At 51.6% G+C, this 17,555-nt stretch overlaps 1 protein-coding gene across 7 annotated transcripts in view; it reads left to right on the top strand.

The window, feature by feature from the left end:
- VDR (vitamin D receptor) overlaps positions 1 to 17,305 on the top strand; it is a 74,930-nt gene extending 57,625 nt beyond the window's left edge. For all 7 annotated transcript variants that reach the window (XM_047867436.1, XM_047867441.1, XM_047867435.1 and 4 more), the window contains 6 exons: positions 3,290 to 3,474; positions 3,745 to 3,865; positions 6,600 to 6,771; positions 12,705 to 12,856; positions 13,074 to 13,190; positions 14,505 to 17,305. In XM_047867436.1, the coding sequence (XP_047723392.1) occupies positions 3,290 to 3,474; positions 3,745 to 3,865; positions 6,600 to 6,771; positions 12,705 to 12,856; positions 13,074 to 13,190; positions 14,505 to 14,764 (1,007 nt within the window). In that variant the 3' untranslated portion in view covers positions 14,765 to 17,305. The remainder of the gene's footprint in view (positions 1 to 3,289; positions 3,475 to 3,744; positions 3,866 to 6,599; positions 6,772 to 12,704; positions 12,857 to 13,073; positions 13,191 to 14,504) is intronic.
- The last annotated feature ends 250 nt before the right edge of the window (positions 17,306 to 17,555 follow it).

Below are 17,555 nucleotides of genomic sequence, written 5' to 3'. Positions count from 1 at the left end.
CTACTCACTCTCTCTCTCTCTCTCTCTCTCTCTCTCAAATAAATAAACATTAAAAAAAAAAAAGAAGAGCTCCTTGGTGCACCTGAGTGACTCAGTTGGCTAAGTGTCCAACTTCAGCTCAGGTCATGATCTCATGGTCCGTGGGTTCGAGCCCCATGTTGGGCTCTGTGCTGACAACTCAGAGCCTGGAGCCTGCTTTGGATTCTGTGTCTCCCTCTCTCTCTGCCCTTCCCCCCACTCGTACTCTGTCTCTGTCTCTCTCTCAAAAATAAACAAACATTAAAAAAAAACTTTTTTTTCAATTAAAAAAGAAAAAGAACTCCAAACCATAGCAGGCTAAGTCATATAGTGCACGGACGCAGCCCTATACAATTCTGAGGTTATAACCTTGTTCCTGCAAAGTCCAGTAATTGTTCTGAATGATGATGCCTCTGAATCATCAAGAAAAGGTAATATGATGTTACAGGTGTTCTGTTACAAGGTATTCTGTCTTGGAAATGTTTCAGTCACAATTATTGAAATTAAAAAGGCAAGCTGGGCTCAGTTATCTAGTGGACTGGCATTCAATGTGTGCCATCCTGCCATTTTAGGGTACATGCAGTGCTGGTGCACGTCTCACTATCATTTCCTGAGCAAAGGACAATGACTAGCACATGGTAGGTGCAATCAGCGTAGATGTGTCGGGTGTGCAATCTTTCAGACTATGGAGTCAACACCATGGCCAGGAAGCCTCGCTGGGCTAGCCTTTATGCAGAAACCACAGGAAGTGTAAGATGTTCGCCACCCCCTTAGGTATCCTATGGTTCTAGTGAAAGAGATCTTTATGTTTTAAGTTTATTTATTTATTTTGAGAGAGAGAAAGAGAAAGAGAGAGAGAGAGAGGTGGTGCAGAGAGAGCAGGAAAGAGAGAATCCCAAGCAGTCTCCAGCTATTGGCATGGAGCCTGACTCGGGAACTGTGAGACCATGACCTGAGTGAGATCAAGAGTCAGACATCAGGGGTGCCTGGGGGCTCAGTCGGTTAAGCGTCCGACCTCAGCTCAGGTCATGATCTCGCGGTCCGTGAGTTCGAGCCCCGCGTCGGGCTCTGGGCTGATGGCTCGGAGCCTGGAGCCTGCTTCCGATTCTGTGTCTCCCTCTCTCTCTGCCCCTCCCCCGTTCATGCTCTGTCTCTCTCTGTCTCAAAAAAAATAAAATAAAATAAAGTTAAAAAAAAAAAAGAGACATCCAACTGGCTGAGCCACCCAGGTGCCCCTAGTGAAAGAGATCTTGAACATCTTAGGTTCTATCTGCGCAGGCATTTACTGGAGCCTGTACTAACCATAAATATTACAGAGTGGAAGATACTTTGGTGCCAGTGTGTGGGAGACAGTAGACATGCCCCAGAAACGAGAAATGAATGCACAGTGCAGATCAGGGCAATCCAGAAAGGCTTCGTGGTAAAAGAGGACTGTAAACTGGGGGCTGAAGAATAGACAGAGCTTGCACCGCTACAGGGGAGAGAAGACCCAGCTGGACAGGCATCCGGCGTAAGTGGAAATGAGGTGGCAAGAGCGAGCGGGTCATGTTCACAGGTCAGCAATCTTGACGTGACCAGAGCACAAGCGGTGTGTCCAGAGGCCCTGGGAAGTGACGCTGCAAAGTTAGGAAGACGTAAAAGCATGGCAAATCTTGACTTTAATTTGGACCGTGGTAAGCAGGAAGGACCCAGAAAAGGTTTCTGAGCAGGAGAGGGACGTCATAGAATCGCAAGGGGATATCAAAGCCTAGTCAGGCTGAGAAACACGTTCTGGGGTGTCTGGTGTGACAGGCAGAGCATCCCCCCTCAGGGGAGCAGGAAAGACCAGACACCTAATCTTGGATTCCCCAGGCTAGGGCCTTGCACCTTGCCTTGAATGGAATGCTCCCTGCTCCTTCCCCTTTCACCCCACTTGACCTCTTGGAGTCTGAGCAGACACCCTCTGTGGGAGGAGGCCTGGCAGCTCTTTGGGCAGGTGAGTCAATACCCTGGGCGTGGCCTCCTGCGGTCCTCTTAGTATGGCTTACCTCAGCTGTGGAGGGAACTCAACATCCTTTGCCACAGGCTTCCTTTCCTGCCGTGCCGGAGGCTCTGGGTGCCCACCCCACCCCCCTAGGCTCTCCCTCCCCTCCCACCAGCTTCGTGCATTCTCCCCCCACCTGAGGGTGCCGGGCCAGTGGGCCTTTCTTAAAGCCCAGAACCCACCCACCCTGGGGTTCTACTTCCTCTCCCTGCTGTTGTGAAACTCCCCAGGTCTGTGGGCAGAAGCGCTGGCGACACCAGCACAGAGCAAGTAGCTACAGGCCGAGGGCCCCAGTGCCCACTCCCGCCGCCAGCATTCTGCAAGCCCCGGCCGGGAGGTCTGTTTGCCTGGCTGCTGTGCCAGGCGTCCCTGCTCCCAGCCCCGCCCTCCCAGGCAGCTGCCCAGCGCGGCGAGGTGGGCACGGCCCTGGGGCCCCTGCACAGCCTGATAGTGGGGTCTCCCCCTTGTCAGACACCCTCACTAGCAGCTGGAGAGAACTGCAAATCAGAGCTTCACGGTGTTATCTTTGGGACTTCTAGAGGCCTCGAAAACTTCCTTGGGCAGAAGTTTCAAGACTAGACAGGCCGGAGGAGGGGTTGTTTTGCGGGAACCGAAGAGCGAAGTCTTTCTAAGTTGGTCAGAGTAGATCAGATGCCCGAGTCCCATGCCTGGAAACTTGGGTGTGGGAATGGCTCCGAAGAGGGGCCTTTCAGCATCTCCCAGCTTCCAACACTGGGACTGGCCGCACAGTGCCTCTCACCCTTCCTCCCCCAATGTCTCCCTCGAGATCATGCGCAATGAAGGTGGGGGAGAAGAGACCGGAATGAGCAGCCGCTCTGTGCTAGGCATGCATTCAGTTCTCAAAACAGCCCATCCTTCAGGGGGCTGGAGCAACAAAAGGGACCTTAGAAGAGTTATGATGGAACAAACTTCTTGGTCTGATTAATGAGAGGAAAGCCCAGAGAGTTCACACGGTTTGCCCAGAATCATATCACTCGTTCCTGAGAAGCCGGACTCGCTAATAATGCTTGAGCATCCCACCTCTCAAATCCTTTCTCCTCCTCTCTCATGCACCTGCCTTTTCACCATGGGAAACCCAGTTTTCCATCTGTGGGGTGGACCTGTGGCAGGAAGCACGCCTGCCCTGTGAGCTCCAAGGGTGAGGGGAGCAGCCCCTCCCCTCTTGTGCCGTTAGCACCTGGAGGAAGCTTTCACATCCCTCTTCCTGACCCCCCACCCCCACCCCAGTCATCCTGACGGACGAAGAGGTACAGCGGAAGCGGGAGATGATCCTGAAGCGGAAGGAGGAGGAAGCCTTGAAGGACAGTCTGCGGCCCAAGCTCTCGGAGGAGCAGCAGCGCATCATCGCCATCCTGCTGGATGCCCATCACAAGACCTATGACCCCACCTATGCTGACTTTACCCAGTTCCGGGTACGCGTGCTCGCCGGCTGGCCGGCTGGGAAGGATGAGCTGCGTGGTGAAGAGCCACAGGGGGAGCCGGGGCGTGGGGAGTGGGCGCGGAGGACCACGGCCATCCAGACCTGGGCAGCGAGGGAAGGGGGGCTGCTCCGTCCCTCTGGCACCGGGGAGGCCTCCCCCTCCCATCAGCTTTCCTCAGAGCCCCTCCTGCCAGAGATCAGCGGCAAGGTGGGAAAGTGGCCCCCAAATGTGAGCCTCTGATCCCCCGTCCTTCCCTTCCAGCCTCCGGTTCGTGGGGATGCGTGCGGCGGCGGCCGTCCCTCAAGGCCCTCCTCCAGACACACGCCCAGCCTCTCCGGGGACTCGTCTTCCACCTGCTCAGATCACTACGCCGCCTCGCTCGGTGAGCCCACTGCCGCCCCCAGGGAGCCCAGGGAGCCCAGCGTGGGAGGAGGGCCCAGAGCTCCCGCAGCCCATCTGCCCTTGGCTGCGGATGGCAGGGTAGCTGTGTGCCAGTGTCCTCGGAATAACCCCCCACCCTGCTTCGTTTTGGGGTTTTTCTTTTTCTTTTTTTCTTACACAGAAGAGGGCTAACTAGCCCGAGGACCAGTGCTGGGGAGAGGCCAAGCCGGGGTCTGTCTAAAGAGTCCCTGTTCTTTCCTCCAAATAAGGCTTCTGCCCCTGCCTCCCTCCCTGGGGCTAACCTGGTTCCTTTAAATGGTATTTTGAGCCTGGGCCTCTCGGGGGTTCTGTTTTCGTTTTTTTTTTTCCAGTTTAGTTGAGCTATAATTGCCGTGTGCCGTTATATTCGTTTCAGGAATGCAACGTAATGATTGGATACATGGAGGTGTGGCAATAAGTTTAGGTCCTCTCCATCCCTCACAGAGTTACAAAGTTTTCTTTCCCTTGTGGCGAGAGCTTCCAAGATCGACTCTCTTAGCAATTTCCAAATACACGAGACAGTATAGTCCTCAGAGCCTTGGAGGGTGGTACTCGAGGGGAAGAACTTGTGGGTCCGAGCATAGCCTCCCCTCCCCCCCCCCCCCCCCCCGCAGCTCTGGGGGAACCACCAAGGCGCTGGGGGACCTGTCACCTCCGGCACTTGCTTGCTTTTCCTCTTATGGTCCTTTTCTACCTTCTTCTTTATCGTCCTGCCCCTCCCCTCCCCATCCTTCATCCCTCTGCCTCTCACCCAACCCTTCTGCCCTCTGTGTGGGTCCTGCAAAAGGACAGGGATGGGAAAGCCCCTTCCCTCTGGGGAACTAGAACCCTCGGATATGGTGCTTCTGTGCCCAGATCCAAAAGCATTGGGAGGGGTCTCAGTGCAGCTGGACGAGGATAGCCATGGAGCCAGACCATTGTGTCTACCCACCCAGGAGTGACAGGAGGGAGGTGGTGAGGGACTAAAGAAAAGCAGTGGCCATTTCACAGACTGACTGACCCTATGAGCCCCTTGTCTTGTAAGGGGTTCCTCCCGTGTGTTAATTTTCTCTACCCACTTAGCTGCTCTTGTCACTTAATGGCGTATTTTGCACCAATGAGGATCAGTCTGCATGTTATACATTCAGCTTTGAATAAGTCCATACTATTTAGGAGTTTTGATCCCCTCAGAGGTTAATTGATTTGAGGTGCTCACCCCCACCAATGGTATGTTCAGTATAGCATGTGTTTATTTAAAGGGTTGCCTGGCTGGCTTAGTCAGAGGAGCATGTGACTCTTGATCTTGGGGTCATGAGTTTGAGCCCCATGTTGGGCATAGAGATTACTTAATAAAAAAATTAAATAAATAAATAAATAAATAATTCAAACTAGTAACGTTTTTAACTTTTTTTAAATATTTACTTCATTTTTGAGAGACAGAGCATGAGCAGGGGAGGGGCAGAGAGAGAGGGAGACACAGAATCCGAAGCAGGCTCCAGGCTCTGAGCTGTCAGCACAGAGCCCTACATGGGGCTCGAACTCACGAATCGTGAGATCATGACCTGAATTGAAGTCAGATGCTTAACCAGCTGAGCCACCCAGGTGCCCCAAACTAGTTAACATTTTTAAAGCAAATGTAATACATGTTCATTAGAGACATTCAGAAAATATAAACTAAATTATATATATATATATATACACAATAAATATATATATTTATATATGTAAAATCTTTAAGCCTACTACCCAAGGGTAGTCACCATTAACACTGTGATATATCTCTTTCCTATCTTTTAAAAAATTTAAATGCATATGTATATTTATACAGTGGGATTGTGCTGTACACAATATACATAGCTTGTTTTTTTCTCTTAACAGTATATTATATCATATTTTCCTGTTATTCAGTATACCTCTATATTATGTTTAAAGCTGATTAGTATTCTGGGGTATGAATATACAATAACATATCTGGTCTAGATTGTGTCCCAGTGTTTCATTAAGATAATCATATGCTTGTAGCTGAAGATCTGCATTTATTCCAGACTTTTTTCCTTATGATGAATTTATGGAAGTGAGATTACTGGTCAAAGGGCATACATAATTGTAGGTTGCAGACGCCTGCTGTCCAATAGCTCTCTAGATTACTTGCATGAATTTATGCTTCCTTTAGCACCCCGTGTCACAAGGGTTGCCTAATTCCCTGCACCTTTACAAACGCTGGCACCAAACACATTTGTTTCTAGTTTATTGAGGAAAAGTGTAGACGTTCTAAGTTGTAGATCTTGAATCACTAGTGAGGTCTACAACTTAGAACGATCTTTTCCATAAGTTCATTGGTTCCAAATTCACATTTGATTTGGTCATTAGAAACACATGGTCTGTAACATCGTGGCTCAAGGAAGTCTCATTTCTTGGGGCGTCTTTGATCTTTGATTTCACTGCCTTGCTCTGCTTGAAAGTTTTCTTTCAAGTTTCTTTTCAAAGTTTCTAGGATTCCCGGGGAATCCTAGAGGGAAGCCTGGACTGAAGAGTGACCTTGGAGAGAGGCAGTCGCTATGGGATTCCTGGCCAGTGACCTTGGAGAGAGGCAGTCACTATGGGATTCCTGGCCAGACCTGCTGCTAGGGCACAGGAGGTCCTCACGGAGCCAAGAAGGAGGGTGTCTGGCTCACGTATCCTCAAGAAGTTCTTTCTCTTTCCTCATCCTTCCTCAGATGTGATGGAGCCGACCAGCTTCTCCAATCTGGATCCAAGGGAAGAAGATTCAGATGACCCTTCTGTGACCCTGGACCTGTCCCAGCTCTCGATGCTGCCCCACCTGGCTGACCTGGTCAGTTACAGCATCCAAAAGGTCATCGGCTTTGCCAAGATGATTCCAGGGTTCAGGTAAGAAGAGTCAGAATCCTAGACTGAGCTAGAAGAAGGCCTGGAGGTCAATCCACTGCTTCCCAGAATAGAGACTCAGACCCTACCCCAGACCTCCTACAGCAGGATCTCTGGGAAGTACAGCCCATCCAGCATCACTCAGCAGGCCAGCACTGGAGAGCTATCCATACTCCCACAGTTTCTGGATGACAGAACAGAAGCCCAGAGAGGGTCAATGGCCAGCCAGGATCATTTTCTAGTGTTAGAGTCAGTATGTGTCAGAGCCAAGGTCTAGAATTCCAAGTTCACTGCCACGTCCCCTCAAGCTGGCTTGGGTCTAACCCTCATGTTAATCCTTTAAATTAAACCTCCATTAATCTCTCACACCCAATGCTGACACCCAAATGAAGTGATAGAGAGGAGAAAGGGTTGGGCAAGGAGACTTGTGAAGTGATTTCAAATCCCAGAGGGAGACACTTTTCCTGGCACACATAACCGGGGCCTCCTTCACCCCAATTTCCATGAAAAGCCCTTTTCCTAAGCATGCTGAGACCTTTTGCCAAAACAGACAGGTATGAGGAGTTCTACTGGAGTAAAGATCCTCTGTTACGGATTCATTGCTACAAATTTCATTCATTCACCTGTTTTATTGTTTTGGTAATAATGGCACATATATTTAAATGGCCGTGCAGTGTTAAATATTCTTAAAATAATAGAGCGTTGACACTTTCAGTAGAATGTGGGGAGCTAGTTATATTGACATATTGACATATGATTTATATCATTTGGAGCATTGCCATGCAATACGTACACAATGTCGTGGAGAGAAAGAAAGAAATCACTAACGTGCACTATAAAGCATCAATTTCAGGAACAATAATTGCAATTGCAGCAGAAGGGGCCTCGGATGCTTTCTAGAGGCCGATGCTCAGATTCAGTGCTGGAATTCTGGGAGCCTAGAAAGACCTGACATTGGCCAACTCTGGATGGAAATCAATGTGACATGCTATTTATTGTTTTGGGAATCTCTCTGCCATGCAAGGGTGCCATCGGCTACTGTCTAAATGACTGCATCGCCAGCTAGATGGTGACAGCTCACAGAGCCAAACGCAGTTCTGCCCAGTGTGTACCTGCCCTGAGACGGCTAGCTCTGTCTTATTTTATGCCTGTCAGCAACTCAGATACCAGGGGCCCTCCTATGCTCTTCCCCTGGGAATGAACGTCAAAATTGTAAAGAAGAGAAAAGCATGGAACGCCCTTACTGCAATGAGACACTCTTGAGACGCTCTTACTGCGTTGCACGTTTCGGTTGCCAAAGAATCCAGGGTCACCTTGGCATCCGGCAGGAATGAGCTGTGGAGTGTCACCTGTGAGCTGAGTGGTGCACTGGGCCTGGGATCTACCCTCCAGAGCCTTTTCTTGGAACTGACAACACATTCCACTTCCCGCGAGTTCCAGCTCCCTCCTACACTCTTCAAGTTAGTGTTTGCAAACTCTCTCGGTTCCAGAGTCTTGTTTTGTGTAAACAGCTAGAGACAAAAACACTTCAAGGTGCCGATGGATACACGGTAGCACCCGGCTTCCACCCTAGTTCCGGGGAGCTGTGTGTGCAGTGCTCCTCTTTCCTGGGCTGGTGGGGAGCTGGGGGAGAGCGCCCCTGAAGCTCTGTCCAGATGCTCACGTTTGCTGATTCTGAGTGGTGGCTGGGATTGCACACATGTGGAAACTGTCCTAAAAAAAAGCGCCATCTGTTGAACCAGGTGACCCCAAGGCAGCCCCCTCCAGTAAGCAACCCAAGCCCCCATTTTTCTCCCATGCCCTTGGCCCCCATCCCTTACCCTTGCCACATACGCCCTGACACAAATAGCATGACCCGCCCCTTGGTGTCTCTCTCCAAGAATGAGTTGAAGTCTTCCCCGTCCTTCCATATCCAGGCTCATTTCCAGAGTTCCCTAGTCTAGCCCTGCATTCATGGCCACAGTAAGGTATAGAGGAGCAGACACTGAATCAATCCAGCTATTGATCCAAAATCAGTTACATTGATCCTGCACATGCTTGGGTTGGCTTCTCTCTTCAGCCTGAATTAAGAAATCTCAGCATGAGGGGCACCTGGGTGGCCCAGGTGGTTGAGCATCTGATTCTTGATTTCCGCTCAGGTCATGATCTCATGGCATCTGAGTTCAAGCCCCGAGTTGGGCTGTGTGCTGAGATCATGGAGCCTGTTTGGGATTCTCTCGCTCTCTGTCTCTGTCTGCCTCTCCCTCCCCCTCTCAAAATAAATGAACTTAAAAAAATAAAAAGAAATCTCAGAATGGAAGGTGTTCCAGTAAAAATGGAGCCGGCCTTGGCAAGAGCTCTGAGGGTGAAGGGAAAGGACACTGATGTGGATACTCCCAGGCTTTGGTGGGACCCAGGTGGGTCTCCAGCTCTGCTGGTTTCCCAAGAAGTGAGAGAACAGTGGCTGCATCCTGGCTTTGATCCTGTTGCCTGTAGGCAGGGGTGGAGGGTGTGGGGAAGGCAGAGTGAGACTTCTGTGTGGGTGAGTACAGGGGGATGGAGGGGAGAGGCTGAGACTCCAGCACATACTTGGGACCAGAGTGGGGCGGGACTGAATGAGTGTGTAGGGTGTGAACTGCACGGTGATGTGGCCTTGGGCCTGCTCCTGCTTCCCACCTCCCCTCCCTCAACCTCTCAGTCTGCATCCCACAAATCTCCCTCCCTCAGCACTTCAAAAGTAAGGCATGGAGGAAGTGGCATCAGGAGTGGCATCCAAATGGCCGGGAGCCATCTTGGATCTGAGAACCAAGGACCCCCAGGTTTCATTGCCAAGAGGTATAAGAGGGACTAGGCCAAACCAACTGGGGCCCAACCTTCTGGGCAAAAGTGAGGCCTTTGACCTCACTGCCATTTCTATTCCCAGGGAATCCTTCCTGGGTCAAAGGCCTGGGGTCATAGTGCATCCCTCTTCCTAGGCCTTCTGTTCTGTATTCCTTGTTCATTTCTGTAACAAATAGCTTTCTTCCTGTGAGGGCTACAAGTTGACTAGGACATAGTTCCTGGCCTCCAGGGTTCAGTGTCTGATGGAAAAGATATACACTGAGACAACTGCTATAAAGAGATAAGAGCCAAGAGAGGCCTGCTGGAGATACTGTGGGAATGCAAGCAGGGAGGGGCCGGGGTGGGGGGATGAGACAGTGGGTCTCCAGAGCACCTTGCAGATGCCCAGAAGTGGCCAGTTACTGGTGTGAAAACTGACCCGGGTATAAATATGACACAGGTCAGAGAGAGGAGACACAGAGCCTGAGCTGGTGCCTGTCAGCAGGAACGAGATCTCTTGCTGATATCCCCTTTATTTCCACCTTTACCCTGCCCACCACCATCCCCACTTCTGGCCGTGAATTGCACTTAAAAAGTCCCTGGATTTCTGGGCTGTAATTTGAGGTCGTTCTAGGTTTGCTTTCATAGAAGCAGCGTGCCTGGATCACAATTGGCAGGGTGCCACTGAACTCTCTCTGGCAAGGCTCACGTGGGATGTTTGTTCACTTCTGGTCATCCATTTCGAGTGGGCCATTGAACTAAAGGTTATGTACAAAAAATATGCCTCATGGAATTACTAAAAATAGCAAAAATTAGAAGCAACAAAAATGTCCAAAAAATAGGTGGATGGGAGACTGATTACATAAACCGCAGTATGTTGATGAAATACAATCTTATGCAACTCATTATGAACTGGGCTACAGAAATGCTCATGGTGTAGGAAGTGGGACACAGAACTACTATGAACTCAAGCATGTTTTAAAAAGAGATTTCAGGGGCACGTGGGTGGCTCAGTCAGTTAAGCGTCTGACTCTTGATTTCCGCTAGGGTCATGATCTCACAGTTGGTGGGATTGAGCCCTGAGTCGGGATCTGTGCCTGCTTGGGATTCTCTCTCTCACTCTCTCTCTGCCCCTCCCCAGCTCGTCCATGCTATTTCTTTCTCTCTTAAAATATGTAAATAAAAATTTAAAAAATAAAAATAAAAAGAGGTATCTGCATTAAAAAAAAAAAGATAGGAAGGAAATACACCAAAAGGGTCATTGTGGTTATACAGCAATTTTTACTCACTTTGATATTTTTCCTGTATTTTCCAAAGATTTAATAATGAGCATCTTTTATTGTCTAATGAGTTAAAACCAAAATGGGACATTAGTTTATATTTTCAAAATGTGAGTTGAGCATCGAGGGAAAAGTGACAAGGATGGTGAGACGCCTAGACCCCATGTCATTGTGGCTGTCTGTCCTGGAGAAGACACAGGGGCCCAGGGTAACTTTCAATAGTTAAAGGATGCCCCACGCCTAATGGAGAAGTCTGGTGCTGTGTTCCTTGAGAGGACAAAAGTACAAGCGAAGGACAGAAGTACAAGTGTCCTCCTGTGGTGTAGCTCCATAGAAGAAGAAGCTATTAACCCAGGAGCTAACAACCCTATGGCTGTATCCAGAGACCATGAGCTTCCTGACCTCGGAAGGATCCTGCATCTGTTAGGAATGCGGAAGAACGAATTGGAGCACGTAGCCTCCATGAAGTGCCTTCCAACTCTAGCACTTTGAGACTTCTTTTTCAATGCAGACCCTTTGCGGCCATCCTAACCACCATCTATCACCTGTTGATGCAGCCCTCTCATCAGTTAACATCTGCTTCCCACCTTTCCACATACCAAAGTGTGGCCATGGAGAGGATGACTGCCCTCCCACAAGATAGCTGGGTGAAAATACACAGGAAGAGAAAAGGAGGGAAAACTGGAAGCAAGTTGGTTTGCAGGTGCTGCTTTTTCCTTGTCATTGTTCAGGCAAGCCCAGCTCGTGACTCAGAATAGTGGAACCAGTCATTGGCCTCTTGACTCATCAGCACGTAAAGATGTGACCTTCTCGTTGTGCTCAGAGTTCAATAATCATTGTGTGGGCAATTCTAAGGTGATTGGGAAGTGGTGCTAGCCCTTAAGTAGCTTGTGGTGAGAGCCACACACAAGCATATGAAGAGAAGGGGTGAGGTGGAAAGAGCAAAATAGGAGCATAAGCCACAGGCTGTGAAGAAATGGCACTAATGCTTCTGAAGGTAACCAGGGGGTGGAGGGCACTGAGGGAGACCTCACTGGGTTCAGAGTCAGGACGGTAAGGTGGAGCAGTAAAAGAAATGCGTTCTTGGCTGGAGCTGTCCCACGCCCAAAGGCAAGGTGGTGTGAGAACACACAGCATTGAACGTGGAATAGTCTGAAGTTGCTAGAGTGGAAGGTTGGAGTTTGCGAAGGGAGGAGTACTGGAAAGACGGGTTGGAGCCAAGTGATGGCGTATGGGCTTGATCCTGAGGGGGTCGAGAAGCAGTAAGGTTCCTCCGCACACAGGTGACGTCTCCCTGAAGCAGCAATAAGAAACACGGAGGAGAGAGACTTGATTCCAGAGTTCTAATAAGAGGCAACTGAAAAAGATGAGGGAGCTCTGAACCAGAGCAGTCCTGATCATAGTGGGAAGGAGGTCAAAGGCTCAAGAGATGTCCTGGAGACAGAGTTGGCTGATCCGTACTTTTGAGAAGGACCAGAGGACATGAGGGGTGTTGAAGATGACCATGGCCACACCTCCTGCAGACCTCCGCATTCACGCTCTAACCCTCACAGCTTCCTCAGGCTCGTCTTCCCTAATAGCTCTGGCTGCTTAGGCCTGGGAGGCACTGGCACGTCCCTGGGTTCTCCTGCCTTAGACGTTGAGCTAATTTACCTTCAGCATTGGTGCACAAACACAGGCTTGAGTTGTTCTCCCTCAAGAGACAGTTTTATCCTTTCCAGTCAGGCCACCAGCTCCTCAATGGAGGACCCAGGGCACATGCGGGTCACCTGGCAGGCACCTGTCAAAACATACACTGATTTGCCTGACTTGAAGTCCTTGACCAGTAACCTGACTCCTCCCTCCCCTCCCTGGCAGAGACCTCACTTCTGAGGACCAGATTGTGCTGCTGAAGTCAAGTGCCATTGAGGTCATCATGTTGCGCTCTAACCAGTCCTTCCTCATGGACGACATGTCCTGGACCTGTGGCAGCCAGGACTATAAGTACCGCATCAGTGATGTGACCAAAGGTACATTCGGGCTCCACCTCCACCCTCTCCAGCTCCCAGACTCTGGCTCCACCCTTCCTGGGGTCATGAGCCCTGATCAGGTACATGGGAGGGCGCTAGACAGCAATGGGGAGACAAGGGTGAGACACAGGCCCAGTCTAGGTTGGGGGCGGGGTGGGGTGGTTTGGGTGTGTGGCTCCTCAGCTCTGCCCACAGCATCTGGCCATCTCTCTCCTAGCCGGACACAGCCTGGAGCTGATTGAGCCTCTCATCAAGTTCCAGGTGGGGCTGAAGAAGCTGAACTTGCATGAGGAGGAGCATGTCCTGCTCATGGCCATCTGCATTGTCTCCCCAGGTATGGGGCCCAACAGTGGGGAATTTGGTGACCTGGGAAGGGGGAATAGGAGGCACTGAGCCCTCCTGAGGGCCAGCAGGGCAGTCTGGAGGGAGGAATGAGCAGAAGGAGAGACAGACGAGGAAGCGCCCACTTTGCTGGGTTTGCACAGCCCATATGATGTGTGTATATTGAGGGGTCCCTCACTGCCCTGGACCCTGAGACCATAGGTGATTCATAGGTGGAACTCTGAGGAATGAGATAAATGGGTTTTCTCAGGTCACAGACAGGTCTGGATATTCCCAATATGCAGGTTCTGCTCTTGTGTGAATTGGATTTAACTTTGCAGACCTACCTGAGATCCCCTGTGGGGTTGGGTACAAAAACTTGGGGCCTATAGATGATTCTGCCCAGAAAGCTTGCCTGACTGATTTTGGAGGCAGTGTGCTGTGGTCCTTGAGCTCTTCTGTCTATTGGGTTTGGTGGAGAGAGAGAGGTTGAGGAAGAGGGAGTTATGGTCCTGGGGATGTTATATTGGTGATGAGGCCAGGCTGCCTCAGTCTGGACTATGCTGAGGGAACAAGAAAGTGGCCTCTGATCAAGGAAGGGCTGGGGACCCATGGACATGGGTTACCCTCCCCCTGCCCATGCAGCATTCATTCATTTGTTCATTCATTCATTCATTCATTCATACACTCAGCAATGATTTATTGAGCACCTGCTAAATACCAGGCATTGTGCTGGGCATAGAGATTCAGCAGCCAACAGGACACAGACTTCTTTTCCACAAAGTGTAGGAGGAGACATTAAACAATTACTATTCAATGACTAATTTTAATGTGATGAAAGTTTTACAAATAAAGAAGTGATACTATAGCAGGGTATAATAGAAGGAGAGAACTTGATTTAGTCTGGGCCATGGAGGCAGGGGGTCATCAGGAATGGCCTTCTTGAGGAAGACCTGAAGAATCAGTAAGAGTCAAAGATACAAGAGCTAAGTTCCATGCAGAGGGAACACAAATGTGAGGTCTGGAGGCCAGAGAGCTTGACACATCAGGATACTGATGGAAAGATGGAGCATAGAGATGGAGGGAGAGAGTTGAGCTGAAGACAGGGCCAGATGGGACCTAGGACTTGATCCTAAATGCAACAGGAAGTGGTTGAGAGGCTTTAGGGAGGATGATGGTGTCACAGGTCAGCAGCCATACAGGGGTGACCTAGGAGGATGCTAAGCTTGGGCGTTGGTCTGGACATAGGGGTACTGGAGAGACTGAATATTACAGGACCTGGCTCAGAGCTCCCATGCCTTCTCCCCCTGTCTCCCTGTACTCACAGACCGTCCCGGCGTGCAGGATGCTGCGCTCGTCGAGGCCATCCAGGACCGCCTGTCCAACACATTGCAGACCTACATCCGCTGCCGCCACCCACCCCCCGGCAGCCACCTGCTCTACGCCAAGATGATCCAGAAGCTAGCTGACCTGCGTAGCCTCAATGAGGAGCACTCCAAGCAGTACCGCTGCCTCTCCTTCCAGCCTGAGTGCAGCATGAAGCTCACACCACTGGTGCTGGAGGTGTTTGGCAACGAGATTTCCTGACCAGGGCGGCTGGCAGGGGCACCCGGGTGGTGCTGCTCTTCTGGGGCCCTGTGCCCTGGCCTGGGGCAGGCTGCTGCCCGGCAGCCCTTCCCACCCCGTCAGGAGTTCAGCCCCTCCTCCCCTACCGCCCCTCCCTCCCCAGCCGCTCCCATCTCCTGCCCAACCTAACACCAGGTCTCCCTTTCCTGCCGACCACAGGCTGCCCCCAAGCCCTTGGGACTTCAGTCGTGAGGAGTTGCTGTTTATTTGACAAAGAAACTCAAATGGGGGCAGAGGGCAGAGGCCGAAGGTGGGGCCTTGCCCAGGGATGTCCCTCCCGCTCCAAAAGTGACTGCTTGGCCGATGCCGAGGGGACAGTCGGGCAGGAGCAACGCACCCATTCCTCAGGGACAGAGATACCTGTACCTCCCCCCACTCCAGGCCCCCATGTCCAGAGCCTAGTGGGGATCTCCTTCCCCCTGCCCCGCCCATGGTACATGACTAGCCACCACCCCCACCCCACCCCCATCTCAGCCTACTGCCAGTCTGTGCTGTCTTGTCCCAGGCAGTGTGCCACCGGCAGGGCTCCTCCCTTTGCCTTCCCACCCTGGCCTGTCCAGGAGACTCACTGCCAAGGATGACCAAAAACAAGGTGACAGAGGTCACAACCCCCACCCCTCTCTGTTGGCCAAAGGGCACTTGCCCGACACTTCAATGCCCACCTGCATCTCATTGCTATGGTAACAGTCTCCCTGGAAGTTGCTATGGTAAGATGGGCTTTCTCCTCCTGGCAGGGGCCGCTAGCCCAGAGCCCACCTGCTGAGAGGCCCAAGGAGAAAAGAGAGCAGGGCCTAGGAGGTAGGGGACAGGCAAACCCAGCCTCACAGGAGGGTGGTGGGTGGTGGCCACAGCTGTCTGGTGTCCAAGCCCACGGCTCCTTGACCTGGATCTAACAGGTTGGTTGAGCTGAGAGCTTTCCTTCCAACGATCCACGTGGCAAGACTGAGTTGCCCCCAGGTTGCAGAGAAGTGCCTAGCAGCGTCCTCACCCTCGCCCTGCCAGTGCCTTACCTCCCATCCAGGAGAGAGAGAACCGGTGGCCACGGGTGCTGGAGGAGCCTCACCCGAGGATGGTCAAGTGTGATGCAGAGATGGGAGCACCTTCCCAAACACTTCATGGTCTGGAGAAGCAGTGCCCCTCTGCATGCCAGCAGGCCACCTCTTTTCCACTTGGCAGGGTAGGATGGAAGAGAAGAACCCTCAGACAGACCCCGACAGCCCAGGCCGTGCTCTCCCCCCGCCCATCTGGGCATAGTTCCCAGACTGCCGTCCCCCAGAGACCCAGGAGCTAGTGCTCCAACACCTCGTTGTGGGAGGAGGGAGAGCGGGCTGGCTGCTGGGGACTAGGCAGAGGGAGGACCTAGGGGTGGAGTCACGTGGGGCTGGTTCCCTTCTTATTCTCACTCCACCACCACCCCCAAATTTGGAAGGGGTGGGGGGGTACCTAACTTCCGACTCCATTTTCCCTTCCAGAGCTAGCCCAGCCCAGGAGGCGGGAGCTCTTGTTCTGTTTACTCTGGGGTGGGGTCCCCGGGTACGTGAGTCATAGGTGTGTGGGACCACTGCAGACGGGGCTCTTCCGGGGTCAGAGAGGGTCCCTCGGATCGCTGCTTGAGTTTGGGGAGCACAGCCGCATTCGAGATCTCAATGGTGGGGGGGGGGGGTAGTCCCTGTCAGTCGATGCCGCCTCCACCCTCCTCTGTTCTCCCAAAGCCCCGGGAGCAATCAGACTCACTGTGAGCACCATCCGTGTCCACCGGGCCCAGTGTTTCTTCCAGTGGGGAAGCACCTGAGAGCCACGTTTCTTACCGCACAATACCATCTGTATGGCCAAGTCTGACATTCATCAGCCGTGAGCCATTTCCAGAATCAGACTCCGTTTTGTACTACGTTCGAATGTAGCAGGTGGTAGATGCCACTGATGAGGAGATATTTCTGGGCGAAACACTTACTTTGCAAAAATTCCATACGCCGGTTATTGGTATTGTCCTTGCTTTTCTTTTACAAATTAGGGCGAGAGCCTGGTTGGATTCTGCAGAAGACTTTGGTCTCACTGGCTAGTCAGTGGGAAAAAAGGTTTAAAAATCGCTACACTAGTTCAACTCCCTTGCTAAGGAAAATGGACGTTTAGAAGGAAGTGTGGCTGGCCAAGCTCAGACAGTTAGTTAGGAGGGGTCCGGAGCTGGCCTGGACTGTGAACCCCCAGACCAGTGCTCTCTTCACAAACCACGCTCAAGCTCGGGCCCCTGAAGGCTAACCTGGTCCCTTAGGGGAAGGTCTGGATTTTAGACAGCAAACCTAGATCCTGGACCCCTGCCTTCCTTCCTTGAGTTGTCACCCTCCTGACCCATCAGGAGGAGGGGGAGGAGGGACACCTCAGCCTGTGTCTCAATGTGAATCAGACCCCCCACCCCTAACGTGGCCCTGGCCGAACGGGGTCTCTGCCTCATCTCTGTATCATGCTGTTGCCTTATCAATAAAGTGCATTTGTGTTTGTAATGTCTCTACCTTCCCAGTTCCCCCTCTCCCCCTGCCTTCTCCAGGGCACCCGACCGGCCACCCTGGGAACACCAGCTGCTCAGCTCTGGGGCCCACAGCACCAGCTCACTACCAAAGGGAAGTCTAGGAGTAGGGGAGGAAAAGACTGGAGGAAAAGTGAGGTTTCACAGGACTGGATTGGGAGAAAATATTATCACCTATTGTTTTAGAATATGAGAATGAAGGCAGACATTTAGAAGTCTAAAACCTTTAAC

Source organism: Prionailurus viverrinus, chromosome B4, assembly GCF_022837055.1.
Source record: "Prionailurus viverrinus isolate Anna chromosome B4, UM_Priviv_1.0, whole genome shotgun sequence".
Classification (NCBI taxonomy): domain Eukaryota; kingdom Metazoa; phylum Chordata; class Mammalia; order Carnivora; family Felidae; genus Prionailurus; species Prionailurus viverrinus.
The sequence above is the reverse complement of the archived record's forward strand: the minus strand, read 5'-3'. Positions and strand labels throughout refer to the sequence as shown.